Source organism: Aspergillus sydowii, assembly GCF_001890705.1.
Source record: "Aspergillus sydowii CBS 593.65 unplaced genomic scaffold ASPSYscaffold_3, whole genome shotgun sequence".
NCBI classification, from domain to species: Eukaryota; Fungi; Ascomycota; class Eurotiomycetes; order Eurotiales; family Aspergillaceae; genus Aspergillus; species Aspergillus sydowii.
In genome coordinates, this window is record NW_024467861.1 from 2801803 (window position 1) to 2822058 (window position 20256).

At 50.9% G+C, this 20256-nt stretch overlaps 10 protein-coding genes across 10 annotated transcripts; 3 read left to right on the forward strand and 7 right to left on the reverse strand.

The window, feature by feature from the left end:
- Positions 1-63: 63 nt before the first annotated feature.
- ASPSYDRAFT_56693 (uncharacterized protein) lies at positions 64-1815 on the reverse strand (the record flags this gene model as incomplete). The annotated part of the gene is made up of 7 exons (XM_040849257.1): positions 64-448; positions 495-711; positions 742-925; positions 972-1032; positions 1081-1260; positions 1307-1541; positions 1593-1815. The coding sequence occupies 7 exons, from the start codon at positions 1813-1815 to the stop codon at positions 64-66; spliced, it is 1485 nt and encodes a 494-aa protein (XP_040705173.1).
- A 314-nt stretch (positions 1816-2129) lies between these two features.
- Positions 2130-2663, forward strand: ASPSYDRAFT_146329 (cytochrome b5-like heme/steroid binding domain-containing protein; the record flags this gene model as incomplete). Its single annotated transcript, XM_040841612.1, has 1 exon — positions 2130-2663. The coding sequence occupies one exon, from the start codon at positions 2130-2132 to the stop codon at positions 2661-2663; it is 534 nt and encodes a 177-aa protein (XP_040705174.1).
- Positions 2664-2986: 323 nt separating this feature from the next.
- Positions 2987-4774, forward strand: ASPSYDRAFT_56695 (bifunctional fumarylacetoacetate hydrolase/alpha/beta hydrolase family protein; the record flags this gene model as incomplete). The annotated part of the gene is made up of 1 exon (XM_040849258.1): positions 2987-4774. The coding sequence occupies one exon, from the start codon at positions 2987-2989 to the stop codon at positions 4772-4774; it is 1788 nt and encodes a 595-aa protein (XP_040705175.1).
- A 101-nt stretch (positions 4775-4875) lies between these two features.
- Positions 4876-6711, reverse strand: ASPSYDRAFT_29862 (amino acid permease; the record flags this gene model as incomplete). Its single annotated transcript, XM_040844699.1, has 7 exons — positions 4876-5266; positions 5331-5690; positions 5739-5844; positions 5889-6036; positions 6082-6123; positions 6168-6369; positions 6416-6711. 7 exons carry the CDS (start codon positions 6709-6711, stop codon positions 4876-4878), a joined length of 1545 nt encoding a protein of 514 aa, XP_040705176.1.
- A 1412-nt stretch (positions 6712-8123) lies between these two features.
- ASPSYDRAFT_1173055 (uncharacterized protein) lies at positions 8124-10262 on the forward strand (the record flags this gene model as incomplete). Its single annotated transcript, XM_040840266.1, has 6 exons — positions 8124-8210; positions 8267-8504; positions 8572-9145; positions 9204-9465; positions 9525-9832; positions 9892-10262. The coding sequence occupies 6 exons, from the start codon at positions 8124-8126 to the stop codon at positions 10154-10156; spliced, it is 1734 nt and encodes a 577-aa protein (XP_040705177.1). The 3' UTR covers positions 10157-10262.
- On the reverse strand, positions 10263-12489 carry ASPSYDRAFT_827260 (arylsulfotransferase family protein). The gene is made up of 3 exons (XM_040851163.1): positions 11542-12489; positions 11417-11482; positions 10263-11363 (listed from the first exon to the last, which is right to left on the reverse strand). The coding sequence occupies exons 1-3, from the start codon at positions 12098-12100 to the stop codon at positions 10369-10371; spliced, it is 1620 nt and encodes a 539-aa protein (XP_040705178.1). The 5' UTR covers positions 12101-12489; the 3' UTR covers positions 10263-10368.
- On the reverse strand, positions 12234-13464 carry ASPSYDRAFT_827218 (BTB/POZ domain-containing protein). Its single transcript, XM_040851161.1, has 3 exons — positions 13355-13464; positions 13016-13303; positions 12234-12949 (listed from the first exon to the last, which is right to left on the reverse strand). The coding sequence occupies exons 2-3, from the start codon at positions 13193-13195 to the stop codon at positions 12368-12370; spliced, it is 762 nt and encodes a 253-aa protein (XP_040705179.1). The 5' UTR covers positions 13196-13303; positions 13355-13464; the 3' UTR covers positions 12234-12367.
- Positions 13439-15086, reverse strand: ASPSYDRAFT_827223 (Zn(II)2Cys6 transcription factor domain-containing protein). The gene is made up of 3 exons (XM_040851162.1): positions 14844-15086; positions 14451-14795; positions 13439-14401 (listed from the first exon to the last, which is right to left on the reverse strand). The coding sequence occupies exons 1-3, from the start codon at positions 14982-14984 to the stop codon at positions 13592-13594; spliced, it is 1296 nt and encodes a 431-aa protein (XP_040705180.1). The 5' UTR covers positions 14985-15086; the 3' UTR covers positions 13439-13591.
- An 890-nt stretch (positions 15087-15976) lies between these two features.
- On the reverse strand, positions 15977-17570 carry ASPSYDRAFT_67196 (uncharacterized protein; the record flags this gene model as incomplete). Its single annotated transcript, XM_040850381.1, has 3 exons — positions 15977-16978; positions 17031-17348; positions 17396-17570. The coding sequence occupies 3 exons, from the start codon at positions 17568-17570 to the stop codon at positions 16047-16049; spliced, it is 1425 nt and encodes a 474-aa protein (XP_040705181.1). The 3' UTR covers positions 15977-16046.
- A 719-nt stretch (positions 17571-18289) lies between these two features.
- On the reverse strand, positions 18290-20024 carry ASPSYDRAFT_56700 (uncharacterized protein; the record flags this gene model as incomplete). Its single annotated transcript, XM_040849259.1, has 6 exons — positions 18290-18488; positions 18543-18851; positions 18911-19313; positions 19386-19496; positions 19551-19821; positions 19866-20024. 6 exons carry the CDS (start codon positions 20022-20024, stop codon positions 18290-18292), a joined length of 1452 nt encoding a protein of 483 aa, XP_040705182.1.
- Between the last annotated feature and the right edge of the window lie 232 nt (positions 20025-20256).

A 20256-nucleotide genomic window follows, 5' to 3' on the forward strand; every position in this document is an offset into this window, starting at 1 on the left:
TTCACCCATCATATTTCATATGGCTTAGCAGTATCAAACTGTTCAATTTACAGTGCAGATTAATCAGTATGCTTTCTGCATAGGCGCCTTAATCTCCAGCTCCTCAACTCCCTGCGTGATTCTCTGCGTGAGCTCCTGAGCAGCCATGTTCGGCACCAGTAGCTCCCTCCGTCCAGCTTTGTGAACTCGTCCGTTGATGATAATAACATTAAGCCTTTGATGGTCCTGTAGAATGGTGATATCATCCAGCGGATCTCCATCAACTAGGACACAGTCCGCCAAATTTCCTGCTTTGATCCGGCCCATCTCGTGCGACCTCATGAACAGTTTTGCTACGCCGTATGTCGCGGCAATTATGGCTTCATGCGGTGTAAAGCCAAGTAATTTGGTGAAATGCTCGAGATCCCGGGCATATGTTCCGTGTGGTGTCCAGGCGAAACCGTAGTCCCTGAAGACATCAGTACAAGTCTACGTCTAGAAAGGAGGTGATATACCCTCCAGGGAGGACTATGATTCCTCGTCGGTGCATCTCCCGCAGTCCACGGATCGCAGCTTCAAGTTCCTTTTTATACCCGACTTTTTCAGCGGCCTCTGTGGCATAGCCAAATGCATTTGCCTCGTACAGGGTGGCATACAGCCAGTTGATCGCAGGGACAACCACATGTTGTGACTTTTCCTTCTCCAGCATGTCCATACCTGTTTTCGTTAGAACTTGAATTTAGGAGAGAACTATGTCCTCACCCTCTTCATCAATGTAAGAAGCGTGGTATATGATCTCGACCCCATGCTCAATGCACTGCCTGACGGAATCTCGAGCCCGAGCATGGGCGCAGAGCCTGATCCCAAGCTTATGGGCTTCATCCACACATGCCTTTGTCTCTTCGTCACTAAAGTAGCAGTCCATCGCATCGCGGATCTCAGTTATCTGCCTCTGTTAGTTTCATGTGTCTATAATGTAGAGTGGTCAATACCGATTCTCCAGACATCGACAGCTTCACCTGGTCTACACCCAACTCAACATGCTCGCGGATTCTGCGCTCATCAGACACTATACAAGATCATAACAACAGAGCGACGTACACCTCGCGCATCTCGTCCGGACCATCAGCGTATGCAGTAATCCCAGGCACCAAGTCGCCATCCCGCCGAGCCATTTCCTGACCATTGGCAAGGTACCGTGGTCCTGGGATATCCCCAGCATTGATCGCGTCACGGACAACCACATCTAGCCGCTTCTTTGCGGACGCTGCTCCAAAGCACCTACTCCGGTCAGTATATTGCCTTCAAGGATATGACAAAGCCGTACATGGTATATCCAGAGTCCAGGAAACACCGGGCGCTCCGCGCCGTTAAAAGAGTGTGCTCTTCGACTCCCAACTCGCCCAGACGACCGAGATCTCCCCCATTCCAGCTTAGATGAGTATGTGCATCTCCGAGACCGGGAATCAGGGTACGGCCGTTGCCGTAGAATACTCGGACTCTAGGGTCTTTGATTAAATCTTCTTTTCCAGGGACCTCGCCGACATAAGAGAATCGCTCTCCTGCTGCATGTAAGCCTGGGCTAGTGGTATGATTTGAAGAATATACTATACCTGTGATCAGTACATCTCCGCGATACGGCTCTCTCCCGGTTGCATCGATTATCTGAACGTTGGTGATCAGGACCTTTGACTCTGGATGCGTTCCTGCGATGCTGTATGATTTCGGTTGTAGATTCGCGTCGAACTCGAGTTGATCGATGTATGCGACGTTGCGAGGTGGCCCATCGTAGGGCTCGAGTGGGCAGTCTGGGGATGTCCAGGGTATCTCAGTCATATTGTATAGATGTGAGTGCACCCAGGCATGAAAGTGAGGAAACCACCAAAACCATGTCAGACGGGGAGTATATATACGGCACAAGTCTCCTGATTGTCCCCACACCCCTCCGATATCTACTCTGAGCCAGGACGCTATATCATGCAGGCGTGGAGACGCGATGCGGGCACCAATCGCTTCATTCTTGATTGTCCATCCCCGCGCATCACCGCTGTTCGCCGCTCTCATCCACCGTCGATCCAATTTGACATCCGCATTTCTCCATAAACTGGGCTTCCCTCGATGACATCCACGAATGTCGGAGAATACTCACAATGGGTTGGTTGACCCTCCGCCGTCCGGCACTGCCCATTCACTCTGAGAAGAATGCGGCCTACAGTGAACATACCGAAGACATCACCGACAGAACTCACTCGCCACCAACACAATTGCAAACCCGCACATTTCTAGGCCGGGAATACCCCAGTCAAGACCGCTCAACTGCAGACTCAGACCTCCCCTACATCGACCCGGCAATCCTGTCCCTCGTGGAAAAGCACTGGACTTCAGCATCTCCTGCAGACGAATCGCAAAATACAGATAAAAGGCCGCCATCTCCACCAGCCTGGATTGTAATCAACAACGTCATCTACGACTGCACAGATTTCCAGCATCAACACCCCGGCGGCTCCGTTGTGATCCGCAGCTTCGTGGGACACGACTGCTCATGGCAGTTTTGGCGGTTCCACGGCGAAGACCAGATGAAAAGGTTTGGAAGGGCGTTGAGGATTGGGAGGACGAGCGGTGTTAAGAACCGATTTATGGAGACTCCGAGATACGTTGGATTGAGTAGTTTGGATGATTGGTGATTTATTGATTTATCAGTCTGAGATGTGTTTGTCTATAGCAATTGACTGAGTGCTGTTACCAAGTACTTGGTCTTCAAGAGACTTGATCGACATGGAGCAGTGTATGATTCAGGCTACGTACTAGGTCATTCCTCGATATTATTTAGTCCAAATAAGCCTGCCAATCCATATATTCGTGACGGAGATGCGCGGAGTGGAGGCCGAGAGCATTCGCCATTGCAGTGGAGAACAACGCGGGGTCATATTCGACAATTTGGTTCTATTTACTATTTAAGGGAGCCAGCTGCACTTGACAGACACTCCAACACAGAGTAACACCGACAATGGCCTCCTCCCAGTTCAATTACTGCGCCTACATCGACCCCGGCTCCGGGGAAGACCGCATTGGCCATCTCGACCTGCAGACAGAGCAGATCCAATCGCTGTCATTCACTTCCGGAACGCGCATCAACAGCCTATACCAGGTCATTGAAGCTGGCGAAGCCAACATCCTCCCCTCGCGTGAAGACCCAATTGCCCTCTCTCAGGTCAAACTGCTCCCCACCATCTCCGGCCGTGACATCCTGGCCGTGGGGAAGAACTACGCCGAACACGCCAAAGAATTCAACTCATCGGGCTTCGACTCTTCAGACAAAGTCGACCAGCCCAGTGCCCCAGTGATATTCACCAAACGAGCGACGTCCATCATCGCGCACGGCGAGGATGTCCTCCTCCACCCGGATTTCACACAAACGCCCGACTACGAGGGCGAAATCGGCGTCATCGTCGGCAAGGCAGGGCACAAGATTCCCGAGTCAGAGGCGATGGACTATGTCTGGGGATATACCATCATCAACGACTTCACGGCTCGTGAGAGACAGCGCGACCATAAGCAGTTCTATATCGGCAAGTCGCCGGATACATACTGTCCCATTGGGCCAGTTGCCGTGCCCAAGGAGAGACTACCTGAGAATCTGCGTCTGCAGACGTTTGTTAATGGCGAGAAGCGACAAGACGCTACAATGGATCAGTTGATATTCAGTATCCCGAATTTGATCTCGACGCTGTCGCAGGGCCAGACGATTCAGCCGGGGGATACAATCGCCACTGGCACTCCGTATGGAGTAGGCTTCGGGTTTAGACCGATGAAGTTTCTCAAGGCCGGTGATGAGGTGAAAGTCTCGGTGACTGACCTGGGGACGCTCGTCAACCACATGGCAGCCCCAGATGCAATCAACCCAACGATCGAACGCATCAACACCACCGCCTCCTCAATCCCAGTCTCCAACCAGAAGACCAGGAGCAACAACGGCCTCGTCAACATCGGAACCAAGAGCCTCTTCTACCAATTCCGTGGCCAACCCGACGGCGACCCCGTCATCTTCATCCACGGCCTCGGCGGCTCCTCTGCCTACTTCACCCCCTTGGTTGATACACTATCCAAAACGCACGCCTGCCATCTCACAGACCTTGAGGGCCATGGCCTCTCCCCTACAAACGGGTTAAGCAGCCTCACAATTTCCTCTCTTGCATCCGACATCCGAACCCTCTACACGACTGTCTCAAACCAGTCCGAAAGAAGACCAGTAACCATAATCGCACACTCAATGGGCTGTCTCGTCGCCCTTAAGCTCGCCCTATCCTCCCTCCCATCCCCAATATCGAACCTTATCCTCCTCGGGCCCCCTCCCTCCCCGCTCCCGGCAGCAGCAAGCAATGGAACCTACGCCCGCGCCGAAACAGTACGCAGGGACGGCATGCTCGCCGTCACGGATGCAATCGTTAACGCGGGTTTGTCACAGCGTACAAGATCCCACAATCCGCTTGCTGTAACGGCCACGAGGCTGTCGCTGCTTGGTCAGGATGCAGAGGGGTACGCGAAGGCTTGTATGGCCCTTGCGCGGTCGGCTGAGGAGACTTTGAATGTGGAAGGGGTGGAGTGTAGGACGTTGATAGTGACGGGCACGGATGATGCGGTTAGTCCGCCTGGGCTGTGTGAGAAGTATGCGCAGAGGCTTGGAAGTGAAGATGGACAAGCGAAGGTGGTGGTGTTGGAGGGTGTAGGGCATTGGCATCTGTTTGAGGATGTGACGAAGACTTCAGAGGCGGTTTATGAGTTTATGGGCGTATAGACTGTAAATAGCGGTTTGCATTTACGGCCGCTGGCCATTTGAATCAAACGGGGATATACAGAAATCGTGAAACAGTGGTAACTTATACATATTCCGAGAAACTAAGCAACCCACTCAATCAACCTCTTGAGAAGACTCTTCTCACCCCCCTCTTCAAGGGTATAAGTATCCGTCTCCAAATCCACCTCATGCAGCTTCACAAACTTGGTCCGCTTGATGATTTTCCAAGCCAAAAACATAACCAACATAACTGGCAGTTCCACATAAAAGCTCACAAAACTGACCCCGTCGAATTTGGGGCTGAAACAGGTCCAACCTTGCACGAGCACAATCACGATGTTGAGAATCACGCAAACCCAGGGACCAACTGGGTACGTGAAGTTACGGAAGGGCAGCAGGTGTGTCTTGTTTTGGACCTTCATGGCGCGTCGGAACCGGATCGAGGTGATGCCGATGGAGATCCAGGAGAGTTGGTTCGAGACACCGACGATGCTGTTATTTGATTTCATTAATATGTGATTCATCAGAGGTATCTTTCGGTCGGGTTGGGACGTACTTCTGCAGCCAAGTCCAAAGCTGTCCTGCATCAATCTTGCTCGAGCCGAAGCAGAGACCGCTGACGATTCCCGTAGCTAGGACTGCGACCCAGGGGACCTGGTTCCGGTTTAACCGCGCGAAAACCTTGGGTGCGTGCCCGGATATAGCGAGGGTGTAGAGGAGGCGGACACCTGCGAAGAGGGCGTGATTGCCCGCCGATAGAACGGAGGTTAGGATGACGGCGTTCATGACGCTGCCGGCGGCTTTGGTGCCGGTCATTTGGAAGATGAGGGTGAAGGGGGAGGTTTTGACGTCGCCTTCCGCGAGGTCCGGGAAGTTGTATGGGAGGTTGAGGCCGATGATTATGGTGGACAGGATGCTAGATGGCGTTAGAAGGGGAAGAGTTTGACAAGAACAAGTAACTGACTAGAAGATGAGGATTCGCCAGAAGACGTTAAGGACCACCTTTGGGAGAGTCCTTGCTGGGTCCTTGGTCTCTCCTGCAGTGATGGCGATAGACTCCGTGCCACCGTCTGCGCGAATCAGTATTGGTCTTCAGCTGGAAGGTTAGACCTACAGGCGAACGCTGCGGTGACAAAGACAGATGCGAAACCGCCAATTCCATCGACAAAGGGCGCGCCTGGGATGTGCCAGTTCTCGCCGCCGATGTAGCGGCCTGATTCATTGCCGCCGCAGTTGACGACTATTCCAAGGATGATGAAGACCTACGCTTATTAGTATGGATTGTAGTGCAGACGGAGTGTACTTACGACGATGGTGATGACCTTCAGCACGCTCATCCAGTACTCGACCTAAATAATTAGCATATACTTTTGAGAAGAGAAGCGATGCGTACCTCTCCATAAACATGCACCGCAAACAAGTTCAGCGCGATCAAGACAGCCCAGAAGATCAAACTAAAAGCCCATCCAGGAAAGTTGTCTGACCAGTACTGGAGTACCAGCTGCAGCGCAACCAGATCCGCAGCGGTGGAAACAGCATCATTGAACCAGTAGTTCCAAGTTAGAGCAAACCCAAACGCGTCGTCGACGAATCTCCTGCACAGAATTAGTCTCTAGAACGATGTAGTAAAAGAGGACGCACCCTGCAAAGGTACAGAAGCTCCCCGCAACAGGCACAAACGCCGCCATCTCGCCCAGACTCAGCATCGTCACAAAGATAATACCGCCGGAGATGGCGTAGGCGATAAGCATCGAGGCCGGCCCACCGGTGGCCAGCGAGCTGCCGGTGCCCAGGAACAGGCCGGTTCCGATGGTGCCCCCGATCGCAATCATCTGGACCTGGCGGGCGGAGAGTCCACGGTTGAGGCGGTCCTGCTGCACATGGCTGGCCTCGGAGGGCGCTGGCCCTGGGGCGACGGAGGGCTGCTTGTCGGCCATTATTGTGCCGCTGGTGCCATATGGAGGACGATGCGAAGAGAAAGTCGCAAGTCGAAGCTTTTGCCTAGCAGAGACTGCAGACTGCGTGATCGGAGCTGACAATTGCGTCTTCGTCTCTTTTCCCTTTTTTTCCATTTAATTTTTCATTTTTTTACTTAAATTTTCCCCAGACGGATCCAACGTTACATCCACCCCACTTGCGGCATTCGCCGACGCTGATCGGTCGTGGTATATTCTGCACTCTATAGGACAGAGGTACTTATACTCTGTACTGCCCATTTGCGCTCTGTTATTCGGTGTCGCAGTTGAACTCATGGATGCGTGACGGTCGAATGAGCACAGTGTGACTTGGATCTCCGACGCAAGATCAGACCATACAGTCAAACCGCTAGTCAAGAACGTCGTTAGATGTTGTCGATGCGCGAAGGCGTCAATACGACTTCGCTGTGCCAGTTGGGAGTATATAGACTAATAAATCGGTCGATGGTGATATATCGCAGTTGTAGAAAGGGATGCAACTCATGAAAAACTGCAGAATCGAAGGGGTTCTGGGAAGTCCTGATGGAGGCCATGGTCTTTGACGTCGGCGACGAGTAGATGGGAGATGTTTGAATTATGCTTGATGCGCTGAAGACCTAAATAGTTATTTAAAAGTCAGTATTAGTAGAAAAATAGCGGAAGCCTGGATTTGGGTATAATGTTACCTGCAATGTGTCGGTTGGTGAAATAAATACAGTGGCCTTTTAAGGGAAGCAATACCAACGGACAGGTGTAAATAATCTGGGCTGGGAAGAGAGTCTGATCTCGGAGGATGAATAGAATAGCAGGCGTAGGGTGTAAGTACCTGTGAGAAGGTCTGCTGCCTGTACCAAAGATAGACCATCATGGTGTTGATATTAGGCAGTCTGTATTTAAACATGTCAGTAAGCGCTACTTACTGATAATCCTTTCTTACCCAACTCAGATACCAATAAAATTCATACAGTTATTATTGCTGAATGTGATTCTTGCTCTTAGACTTGAAATCTTCCTGGGGCGCTTCTGTGATTGGTATTGCATGTATTTCAAGGCTGCTCACCATAGCACCTTACTTTGTACCTAAACGCGTGTTCTTCTGAACAAACAATGTTCCTCTGGACAAAACAATGACTACGCGATACAAACAGCAGAACTGAGGTTGCCAATAGAGAATGTTTTTAGGATCAGATGTGGATCGTGCTTTTGCGCAGTTTATTGATATTGGCCACCGGCACGGTTAGTGAATGGCTGAACTCGGTAAACACCGCAAGACACAGTAGAAAGACATCGAAATCCAGTTTCGAAACACTTCTCACCGAAATATCCATCATTACTGCATCCTTCCCAAGCAACTTTCCTAACCTTGTGATATCCTGCCCAGCTTTTGAAGCAAGATGGCAGGCTCTCAGCCTAGCTGCGCCAACAACCCTGAGTGCCAAAAAGATGGAAAATCTGCATGCACAAACTGCCGCCTCGTTCTGGTATGTTGCCTCGAGTTTGTGTTAATAAATATAGGTTTGACTGACAGGTTCTACAGTACTGCAGCGCGGCCTGCCAGAAAAGCCATTGGCAATTCCACAGGACTGATTGCAGATCGGAGCTCAACAAATTGACATGGCTGCCTTCCTGGGTTTTGGAAAACAGATCACCCAAGATTCAACCCTCTTTCGGTCCCAATAAGGATTTCATTGGGGATATGCCTGCTTTTGATCTGATTAACCTTGCCGATAACGAAGGAAGAGACTATGACGGGCCGTTGGGTATTCTGTTTGCTGGTATGTTTTTATATCTGTTGACGCCAGCATAGCTTCCTTTAACTGACAAGCATGTCTTTCTACGTAGCATCCGGAGATCTTCGCAACGTGGTCAAGACTATTACCGAACTTCCGGAAGATTACAACGGCTTGCTGGAAATTGTGGTAAACGACCATGATACAGACATAGTCTGCCGGAATGTCATTCTGCTTCTCCTAGCCATAGCCATTGAAGACGACGATGATGCAGTTGAATCCATGATTCATGTGTGGTATTCGGCATTCATCCGAGAGTCCGATATTGAACTGCTCGACGGATTCCGTCCACTCGTCGAGAGAGTCTGCACGAAGTATGAGGGCTCTGACTGCGACCACCCCGTCGGGGAAGAATGGGACTTCGAGAAGTTCACCCTCGTCCCTATCATGAAGTTAGAGTCTTGGAACTACCTCTTGTCTTTCCTGGAGGCGCCCTTTGGATACACACCTACCCTTGCTCACAAGGCGAGGACGCTGGCTACGAAGGTACAATCACGCAAGGACTACAGGGAACGATTTCTGTACAATCAGCCTCCTGCCCGCAGAGTGGCGTACGAGAAGTTCTGCGACGATGGGATGGTTCTCCCCTTTGGAGCTTCTCGCGAGGAGTTCTGTATACCCAACCCGTAAGTGAAAACCCCATTTATTTTGGAGCTTTGAGCTTCGACACTGACAAACTTGCAGGACGTTCTTCCAGCACTGGTCACAGTGGCCTATGAAGGATGATGCTGACCCCACGGCTGGGTGGCCCTCCGAAGAGGTCTTTGCGACATACACCGGACCTGCGACAGCAGACGTATACGGGAAGCTGTTCTTCTACCTGCGTCGAGTCTTCAAGGTTTTCCGTGACCGGCTTAGATCCTTGAAGATAATCATCGAGGTCGCGGAGGACTGCGTCACGCCTCTTTCCAACAAGCTCAACGATGAGAGCTTCGATCGGATCGATGTAAGGAGACACACAGCCTTGGGTTGCTCAGGGACAATGCTAATGATTGTCGTGTTTAGGTCTCCAATCTCTCCGACCCGGGCCTGGCTGGCATCAAGCGAACCCTCAACCTCATGGTCCCTTTGTTGAAACAACCCTCTGAGAACCCCCACGCTACACTCGTTACCTTGTTCATGAGCGCCGTGACCCGCACAGTCAATGACTCGGACAGAAAGCGCGATATTGGACCGAAAGGCGAAGCATGGAAACGCTTGAAGCAGTACATGCCTGCTTTGAATAAGGCTTTGCCCTCTATATCGCACGCTGACTGCGGGAAGCTCAATGCAGCGATACAGCTAGTGGCGAACTACGACTCCGTTTTTGACCGGTGAGACTATTCACCTTATACTAGTGGGCAAGGCCAGAATGAATACTGACTGCGATTAGGTACATGGAGAAGCACGAGTTTGCTGAGGCCGCCGAGTCCGTCGGCGCCGCGATTAAGAGCGATCATACAATTGTTGACAAGTGGCCATTCAAAGTGAAGCTCCGACCTGGTCAGCCTGGGGCACAGGAGGAGTTCGAACGTCGCCTGAGAGATAGATGTCTCGGCCAGGAACACTATGTGGAATGGAAGAGAGTTGCCGCAAGTGTGACTGACAAGACTGAGAAGACCCCTGGTATGCCGAATGTTGGTAAATTGGCCATTTGAATATGATTCTGGAAAACGGTGCAAGAAATCCTAGTTGGGGTGTTGAAGGAGCAAGTTGGCATTCTGATATCGTTTGTTTGAACCAATGCAATATGTTTTAACTATGGCGCCTAGCTTGTTTTTAGTATGAAGCCTATTAAAGGGCGAGACAGTTAACAGAAATTTGGTGACTAGGGCTATCCCCCGACAGTGCAGTGCTTGTCTAGGCTCGTCTATAGCTCCAGTCTCGCCTGTTCCTCCATGTCCTCTATCGCCAAACTCCCCGACCCAAGATGAGAGGTATAAGAAGTTTTATCCGACAGGCCGGTCACTCTGCTTCTTCCCATAATCCTGCCCTCCCTATCAAGTGCCTCAGCAGCAACAAATACTCGACCCAGGGCTTCCGAAGACAAGTCAAGAGACACGCGAAATTCAGTCTCAAAGCCAGCCTTCTTCTTCTTCTCTCCCAGATACTTACTTTCTGCCCCTGTCTCTACATTAACGAGATAGAAGCGCCAGACATCCGTCTCCGTATCCCCATTCCAAGACACATAGACCACCACTTCACCACTCGAATCCCCCAGTGCTAGAACCGCAACATCCTCGCCAGAATACCCAGTCCAAGAGCTTCGAAACCCACGATAGCTCTGCACATGACTATTCGGATACGAATCAAGGTAAGCATGGAAGAGAACCTCCCCATCCGGACTAAACTCGGTGACTGCCCCAGCCTGCCCCCAGTTGACAAAGACATTCCCACCAGGCAGGAACTGCGCATTACCCTGCGAGTTCGCAACGAGCCCATCAGGCGCCCAGAATGTCTGGATTTCGCGCACCGTCCCAGCAACATGGTTTAACTCTACGTATCTCGCTCTCGAAGACCCGCCAATCCCATGGCCTGGCTCTAACTGGGAATGGTCCGCATTGTCGAAGAAGGAGATGCGCTCGATCAGTCCGTCGTCGGAGATATACCGGATCCGCGCATCGTGCTGGAATGCGAACTGCGCGTTGGACGGGACCTTAAAGTCTGATCCGTGCGACCCGCCTAGTTGCCAGATGACTTCGCCCGAGGTGCCGTTGATTTTGAAGATGGCGGCGTAGTTTCGTGCTGAGATTAGGTAGTTGCCGTCGCGGTCTTTTGCGGCGCTGTTGAGGTGGAAGTAGTCCCAGGCGTCTTCTGAGTTGTATGCGTTGAAGGGACCGGTTTGTTGCAGGGGGAGGGCGCTGTCTGATATTATTAGACCTCTGTTTGTGCTCAGTAGATGGATATCGGCGACATACACTTGGGGCTGATGTGGTCCAAGCTGAACCATTCGAAGAGCAATTCCCCAGTCTCAATATCGATCTCTGTTCATGTCAGCTCCATTTTACGGTCATCTTGCAAGATAGTTATACTAAATTCTCACCTTGAAACCCACTACTCAAAATCCATTCCTGACCGTCTTCACCCCCAAACCCACGCAAGTCAAACGGAACAGGTACCGGCGTCTCAACAAGAACACTCCGTCCACCATCCACAACCTCAAACTCATGAACAGAAACCAGCCGATGTCCGGCAGCACGTACAATCTTCAGCGTTTCGTAATTCTGATCTAGAACCGCTTGGTTGCCATACATGCGGCCATGCGATCCGATCAACCACCCCTGCGCGGCTTTGAGAACAGGCTTTCCATGGATAACTGTCGGTCCGAAATTCGCGATGTTTCCGGCCAAGTATCCGACCCCGGACCAGACGAGGTCGCCGTCGTCGCGGAAGATGTAGGCGCCTGGCTGTGAGGGGCCGACGCTGTCCGGTGCGAAGCCGGGGGAGGGGGAGATGAAGATGTAGCCGTTTTCAGTGGAGGATTTGGCGGGGACAGTGACGTTTAATCGTGGTGGCGAGAGGTCTGGACGAGACAAATATTGCCAGTCCGCTAGGACGTGGGGTAGGATGGTGAAGAGGAGAGTGGTTGTTATTAGCTGCATTTTGGTGATATGTAGGAGCGAAGATCATTATTGGAGTATGCGAGCCGGGAACGGCAGTTATATACGTGAATATTAGCGAGCTTAGGCGACACATTCTGGGTCTCTCCGACTACATCGATCCAGCCCGCAATTGCATACAACGGAGGAAATATCACGCCATACTGAAATTGTGCTATGCATGCCCCTTTTTTATATTGATGACAGCCATAATCTGATCTCTAGAATTCCACTGAACCAACTTGAAATGACAGAGCCTTCGACTGCATACTACTCCTCCGAGTCCTTTGTGACATAGCATCGCCAGGAATAACGATTACTATCTCTCCCACAGGAAGGACAAAACACATGTGCCTTGATTTTTGAATTAGGAAGTTGTAACCTCCACACTCCTGTACAGTCGGGGCAGCGATAAATTAACGAATGGGCTGAAAGTCTACCGCTCCGTACAATATCAACCGCGAAGCCCGGTGTCTCCTTTAGAACTTCATTGAAATAATCGTTCTCCAGCAATTTGTCAAGATGATCCACGCTTGCAATCACAATGAAATCGAGAAGCCCATTATCTGCAGGAGGCGTAGTCGAATATGCATCTGAAATGGCGACAGGGAAGTCGTCCGTTTCCCAGCAGGTCCTTATAGCAGATGCAAGCTTCCTCCTTGCATAGTCCCTGAGCTTCGGAACATCATATTTGTCTCCGACCTGGTAGACCATGACGTGGAATGACAGCGGCGAGTTTGCGCATCTTTCACTGCAAATGCGCTCGTAGTCGAAGCCGTACATGAAGAGGAGCATGGCGTGTATAGTTGTCGGGTCGTCGTCCTCGAGGCTTATTATATTCTCTGTTGTCTCCTACAATAACTACTAATCAGCTATCGGTATCTCTGGCTGTTAAGGGTGGGGTTCACGTTAGCTTACTTTCCAATTATTATTGAATAGGCGCGAGAAATACTTCGACTGCCCGCAAATAACCAGCTTGTGCAACTCGAACTTTTGGGCTGCGGTGACTATTGTAACATCCGAGAAACTTGAATTGAAGAAGGAGCTGGTACAGTGAGTATTCCAGAGAGGTTTTGTTTGGCAGTGGATACTGGACATACTCTTGGATGCTGGAGTTAAGGCACCCGCCGATTGTACAATTCGTCTCCTGCGTCGCAGGGCTTATAGCTGTCGGGTGTTCGTTACCCATTTTGATACGGTGGATTGCTATATTTCATTAGATGGGAGAGGGTTTTGCTTCAGGTAAATGTGCCTGACATAGTTCACGCGACTCAGGCCACATGTCCGTATTCTTTTGATATCCAATGGGCTTATGCACCCCTCCCTTGCCACTAGGTTATACCCTCAATGAAATCTAAGCACAGAGCTATGACGAGTTGAGCGCCTTGTTGATGTCATTGAAGATTGGCCTTACCAACAAAGTTTCCCAATCCAAGCTGGGCACGTTCGCATAGCAAGGTACAACCGATAAACGTGAGCAGAAGGTTTATTTGTTTATAATTGAGTCTGCAGGGTATAGCCTGATGCCGCGGCTGGAAACTCTAAGAATGGCTGGATAACCGGATCCTCCATGCTCTCCAGATAAATGCAGACCGCGATGCACTCCTGTCGCAACCGCCCCTCTACCCACGGCTGGTACTTCGACAGCGTGCACATGAGTCCCATCCAATACGCCAGTATAACCAACGCGCGGGGATCGCGCTCTCTGCAAATATTCACAAACTGCGGAGAGATCCTCCCCATCCAATTTGTGGCATGCGGCGCATTCTGTGCGCTCGCCTCTAGATGCATGCATGGACTCAGAAGCTTGATTGGGTACCAATATACACAGTTGTCCTCGTTTGAATCCTCGTCGATCCCGCACAGATCAGCTAGTTCGGGGTGCAGCCCTTCTCGTCCCTGTGTAATATCGAAGCGGAACAATTTATGCTCCCAGTCGTGGTTGAGTCCAAAGGCTGTTCCCCAGATGCTACCTGGGATGTACTTGTGGGCGAGCTTCAGAATACAAGCCAGTCCGCCCTGGATAGCTAGCCAGTTTAGATCGCCGGGCTGGCCGGTAAATACCCAGGAGTCTTTGATTTCGAATCTCAGGGGGATAAGTGATGTGATCCCCATGAGCATGCATGCTGATATGAGCCCGCTTACGTTCTTTTCGTTGACCTTTTGCTGTAGCGCCTGGGAGTATAATCGGAGAGCACGTTGCCAGAAGTATGCCTCGGCGATTTCTCGTGATTCGTTATTTGGAGACATGCGGTTCATGTGGAGGATTCCGCATCCCACGACCGTATACAGTAGATATGGATTCTCGTTACGATTAGTACCTGGTCGGACGGTAGCAGGAGGAACAACCTACATCGAATGCAACATGGATCATGTCTCTCTTCATTACCTGCTTAATCGCCGGCGTACCCACAGTATCTGTCGAGTATTTCAAGTAGAAATTCAGCGAAGTCACTGCGATGTTGATGACGGCGTCATAGTCGCCAATGGCGCGAGGAGCGAAAGCGAGATCTGCACCCACTGCGTCCTGAACTTTGCTCACCATGTCGGAAATGGAGAATGAGACGAGCGTTCTGTCTGGATTTGAGCTGGAACTCGACGGACTGCTGCTCGTCCGAGACGAAGTGGGTGATGGTGGGTAGACGCATTCTGCCCCATAGTTCTCACATCGTAGACAGGCTGGTCTGCGCTCGTCGCACTGGACTTGGTTAATATCAAATACGGAACATTGTATTGAGAAACTTACCTTGACCCGCCTCGACTTGCAAATAGTACACCCATGGCGAGACTTCTTATGCGCCCGCCGGGCATGATAAGGGGGCATCACAGGCCGATCAGGCAGATCCACCTGGAATGTGGTCTGGAATCCACGCGCTGCGAGAGCCATACCGGCAACTTTCAAGTTCAACCTTTAGGTTTCCGTTTGGCAGATTTAGAAAATAGGCTGTATAGACTAGCGTGCCGGCTCTCCACCCGGGAGGCTCTTTGCCTAAATAATGACATTGACAGCTGGAATTGTGATGGAATGTGGGTGAAGCTTGAATACGAGCTCATCGCCACGATTGCCCGGCACGTGATGCATAGTTTCTGCCTCAGGCATACGGCTGTCTCATTGTGTGGCCCAGCTCTTCGTATTTTGTGTGATGGATCCATGGATGTTGCAGAAGCTGAAAGGAAGAGCGACGAAAGAGCATATCATAGGCGAGTGTTCGGCCAATTATCGTAGTTGATGGTTCAGGCTGGCGATCGAGGCTTAGACTGACCGGGCATCGGGCACATAAGGTTAGGGCTGTGCGAGGGATTTAGTCCCTTGATTATATACCTTCAGGATCTCACTTTTAAATTCAGCTTGAAGTTTAAATAGGCCAAGAGCTGGTACAGGGGGTCAAGCGTCAACTAAATAGTAAGCCGTTCTTATCCACCATATAGGTCACCCTGCGCCTTACGCACCATACTCCCATAGGAACAGCGATGAATGCGTGGCTGCTTTGCTCCTGCCGTCAAAACCTAAACGGCTGCCGCATCCGGGGAGGGTGCAGTGGTGGAAATAGGAAAGCGACGGACTCATTGCACCTTCCCTGTGTTGTTAGATATGCTTCACGGAACTAGGAAGGAGCAGCTGCTAACACCGTGTCTCCAGAGGCAAGAGCAACCCAGATCGTATACCTTCCTTTCACAGTAACCAAAGATATTACAGTCCGGGAAGGTACGATCGACTCCACGGCACCTTCCCTACTTGAAGTTGAGTCGCTCTGCTGGGAAGGAACAACCTGCTACGCTCTTTCCTGTTATAATATAGATATTACAAAGGAGCAACTGCCATACAGCTTATTCCGGAAAGGAAGGCACACCGAGATATAAACGTGCGAGTAGTGCATGAGGAAATATACTTAGTATTGCTATATTATTGTCCGCCGTTGTATAAGAATCCCGGAAGGTGATGATTCCCTTATTTCCGGTCCAGATCTGACTGCACAGGTGAATCCGCGGTCTGGGAGTTCTCATCCTTTGGCACAGCCTCAGGATGCTCTGGCACCATAAACACCACCCAGGACGTGGTAGGAATACAGACCGCAAACATAACAAAAGCAACAATCAAGTTCACCATGGGCGAGATCTGGGCCGCCCCAATCCCAAACGCCAAGCAGGAACCAACGCTCTCGAAACACCGCACAATCCCAACAGTTAGGGTTAGCGTCTCCAGATCGTCGTTGAACACGCCGAGAATCCAGTAGACAAACATGTAATGCGACTCGTTCATAAACCGGAATAGCACATTCACCGCGAATCCACGCCCGAAGTTGGGCTGTTCCCAGTCAATCGTTGGCTGTGTATCTTCGTATAACTTCTCGTTGGCGACTTGCCAGGAAAAGAGTGCAAGCATGATCACTGCGAACGAAAACCAGGTAATCCTGGCAAGCTGCGGCCGGCTGAAGTACTTTAGATCAAAGAACCATCCCCAGAACATGTTTGCTGCAGTTGCTGCGATTGCTGATGTGAGCGAGCCCAATGTCCGTGCCCGAACGCTGAAATAGTTCGTCAGGTAGATGCCCTGGTATGTATTGTTCCAATTGAACCCGACCAGGATAGGCAGCAAGAGGAGGATATGTTTCTTCTTCAACTGTGCCCAGAGTTTCTTGAATTCGCCTAGGACGGCTTTTTGCCTGGTTGGATCGGGGATCCCTGAGCCGTCGGCGCGAATGACTTTGGATGGATGCGAGACGAGGCAGGCGAGTGGGAGACCAAGGCATTGTAGCGCAATGAGCACAAGATAAGTCGAGTATCCGACCTTTCCTCGCTCCCCTTCCTTGACGTTGAGGGATAGTTGAATTGAGGAGCCGATGAGTTGGCCTAGTTCTCGAAGCCCGAGCCAGATTCCAGCTGCATACGTTAACAATGCGGATTTATCTTCAAGGAAGTAAAGGCGACCTACTGTATTTCCCTCGATCTGCGACGCCGCCGTATCCCAGAGCGATTGCGCCTTCAGATGACCACAACGCAGATGCTGCGATGCCACAGGTGGCGCCACCGAAGAGAACGAACCATTCGGTGCCGTATCTGTTGTTGACATATAGCGATGCCGAGTAGGGAGCATACCCCAATGTTCCAAGGACGAGAACTCGTCGCAGGCCGTAGCGATTGGCGAGTATGGCAAACAACGGACAGCCAAATACCATAATTCCAAATGTTAGACTGTTGGCGCCATTGACCAGGTAGGGCTTCTGCTGCCCACCAGCTCCAGTATCTGTTCCTGTCAGTTATCCATATCCACTCCCAGAGGTCATAGATAGAGCGTACTATTCAGAGCATTCCAAATCCCAGGCTGGGTGAACGAAATCAACCCAACGATTATCACGTTAAAAAGAGCGCTGCGATACCATCTCGTTACGCGCGATACCGACTTCTGCACTGGCTGGTCGGTGCTGTGCTCGGGGTCAGCGCCGGCCTTGACAGCCACCTGCGAGTGGCCCATTCTGCGTGATATAATTTTTGACTGTCGGCATTTCAAGATCGACGGCAATCACTTCTCTATATATGCGAATTTCGGAGCTTCTCCGCTGAATCGTCTGGCAGGGTTGCAACCATCGTGGGTTTTGCTGCGGTGGTTCATGTCCGCGTCAAATCACGCAATAACGGCGCCGATTGGCAGGAATGACAGTTATAGTTGTTTTGCACGAGCATTAGCTTGAATTTGACGAGCTAGAAGAAAGCTAGACAGCGGAGTGGATGTTGAGAATGCGCTTGGCAAATGGCGTGATTGATTATGAGAATCGACTAAATCTCTGCTCCGATACGGTAAGTCCACTGATAGAGGGAGAGATGGGACGTTGCTTTTCGAGCTAGGACTCTGTATTTTTAATAAAAAAAATGAAAAAGCATAAGCCGTTCGTGTGCAAAATACATTCTGAGAGAGCAACAGGCATTTCGCAGGACCCTGGACCAGTTCCACACTTTGTATGCCCCAGGTCTAGCCATCGAGCCCCTATTGCTGGACCACTTTAGCCCTAACACCAACTTTGCAAAGCCATCTACCAGAAGAGAATGAGTGGCGGATAAATAATGCATTGAAGACGACACTGAAAAAACTACAAATAAATACTCATATCCATCGAGGATCGAGATAGTCACTCATGGCTACGCATAACAAGAATAATGGAGGCAGGAAACAACCACCTCACTAAGTATCGCACCCTAATCAATACGCGGCAGGGCAAGCCCCAACAAGGCCATGCCCACATACATCGCACAGGACACCCAAAGTGGGACACCAGAGGTAACGTCCCCGAATGTCGCAATGAACGGCGCAGAGATAGAAACGAGTCGACCGCATGCCATGAGCAATCCGCACCCGACACCGCGGTGTTTCGTGGCCAGACAAGCAGGTGTATATCTATAATCAAATTAGCTTTGACCAATCGAAACGATAGATTTAAAGGAGTCTTACGCATAAACAACAGCATACACTGCGTTAAGCCAGAAGTTGATCATACACGAGAACCCAATATTCTGCGCCTCCGTGCGCACCTGCGTGAAGAGCCCAGCGAATACAGCACAGATACAGCCTGTTATAAATAATGCTCCTTGATGGCGGATCTTTCGGAGCTGGACGAAGTATGCGCTTAGCAGGGGGCCTGGGATTCCTGCTACGGAGGAGATGGCGAGGTCCCGGTATGTCTGATAGTTACTGCCGTCGCCCAGATCGGCGCCGTGGGCTTCGAGGTAGTACGGCAGGAAGACGTTGTAGAGGGGGTAGCTGCACGAGATATAATCAGGACATCATTCTGTAAACAGGGGAATGGGAGGTTATCTCACCAGATTCCGACAAACGCCCAGAGTAATATCATGATTCCCATTAGGCGGATGTTCTTCCACCCATAGAACAACTCTCGAATTGAACCGAGCTCCTGAAGCCATGTAGGCTTCTCTGTCTGGTCTTGAGTGATATTACTGAAGTGTTGGGGCTCCGCGGTATACTCAGCCCTGTTCTTGGAGCTGATCAAGTTCAGAGCCCTCACAGCATCGTCAACCCTACCTTGATTAACGAGCCACTTCGGCGATTCGTGCATCCCGAGGGCGAATGAGCGCACAATGGACATGATCAAACATAGTCCGCCAAGAACAATGTCGATATATTGCCAGCCCATGTTGTCAGACCGGGCACACGTCTCCGGGGTAGTTCCATTGGGGCAGCAGAACGTGACGACAAGAGGCCATGCTAATACAGGATGTAGTTAGCATAAGGAATCCACAGTCATATCCTTGGAATGTTAAAGGGTTTGGGGATTACAAATAAGAGCAGTGATGGCACTCCCAAGGCCCCAGACGCATGCAAGGCCAGTGAGAAGAAATGCCCATCTCCGGGGTAGAGACTCAGCAAGCACAGTTAGATCAATAGCCACTATTGCGTGTCAGTATCGACGCTCGAAGATTAAGACATATATTATATGCATACAGTTACCACCTGCCAGCAACCCGCAAAATGAAGTCCAGACGTTCAACGCAGCCCAGTTCGGAGACGACGCCGCCAGCAGGGTCACGATGGAGACGCCAAAAATCGATAGCTGCCATACCAGCTTTCGGCCTACCAGGTCTGCAAGAAGCCCACAAGTGACGGCGCCTACAAAGAGGCCTGCGTATAAGGAAGCGGACAGAAGGGTTTGATACTTGGGACCGAATTCCTTTGCTGAATTTGGCATGATGACTGTGATTGATATCAAGAGCATCTGGCCTGGGTTAGACGAAGTATAATAGATGGGGCGTACTATACCTGGTCGACAAGGAAGCCAAAGCCGCAGGAGAAGAGCAGTTGCCACTGATATCGACCCATCCCAATAGCATCGATAGCCTGGTCAACAACGACTTCGTTGCTGGCTAAGACGTCGACGGTGCCTTGGGCCACGCTTTTCACGGGTTCAAGCGCTTCCATATTGTCGGGTTTTTTGTCGTCCATGTTTGTAATATCGTAGAGGTTTGGGTCTTTCAGCGTACCCCGTCGCCCCTGCTTTATTTAACAGGGGAATACGGCTACCCCGGATTAACAGCCATCGCCTATCATACCCCTCAATGGTCCTTATCATGATAGTCCAATCACCCCAGACCCAGAGCCAGTTATTTCGTGTCCAAGCGTGGCGGGAAGCCGCCGGACCAAACGGGGAGCA

Coding starts and splice junctions, on each gene's coding strand:
- ASPSYDRAFT_827260 (XM_040851163.1), bottom strand. CDS start 12,100: ATGCAGCTAATAACAACCACTCTCCTCTTCACCATCCTACCCCACGTC. Junction 11,483..11,541: donor TTTGAGTAGTGGGTTTCAAG/GTGAGAATTTAG, acceptor TGACATGAACAG/AGATCGATATTGAGACTGGG. Junction 11,364..11,416: donor GGACCACATCAGCCCCAAGT/GTATGTCGCCGA, acceptor TAATAATATCAG/ACAGCGCCCTCCCCCTGCAA.
- ASPSYDRAFT_827218 (XM_040851161.1), bottom strand. CDS start 13,195: ATGTCCAGTATCCACTGCCAAACAAAACCTCTCTGGAATACTCACTGT. Junction 12,950..13,015: donor TATTCAATAATAATTGGAAA/GTAAGCTAACGT, acceptor TAGTTATTGTAG/GAGACAACAGAGAATATAAT.
- ASPSYDRAFT_827223 (XM_040851162.1), bottom strand. CDS start 14,984: ATGGCTCTCGCAGCGCGTGGATTCCAGACCACATTCCAGGTGGATCTG. Junction 14,796..14,843: donor GCAAGTCGAGGCGGGTCAAG/GTAAGTTTCTCA, acceptor AACCAAGTCCAG/TGCGACGAGCGCAGACCAGC. Junction 14,402..14,450: donor TGATCCATGTTGCATTCGAT/GTAGGTTGTTCC, acceptor AATCGTAACGAG/AATCCATATCTACTGTATAC.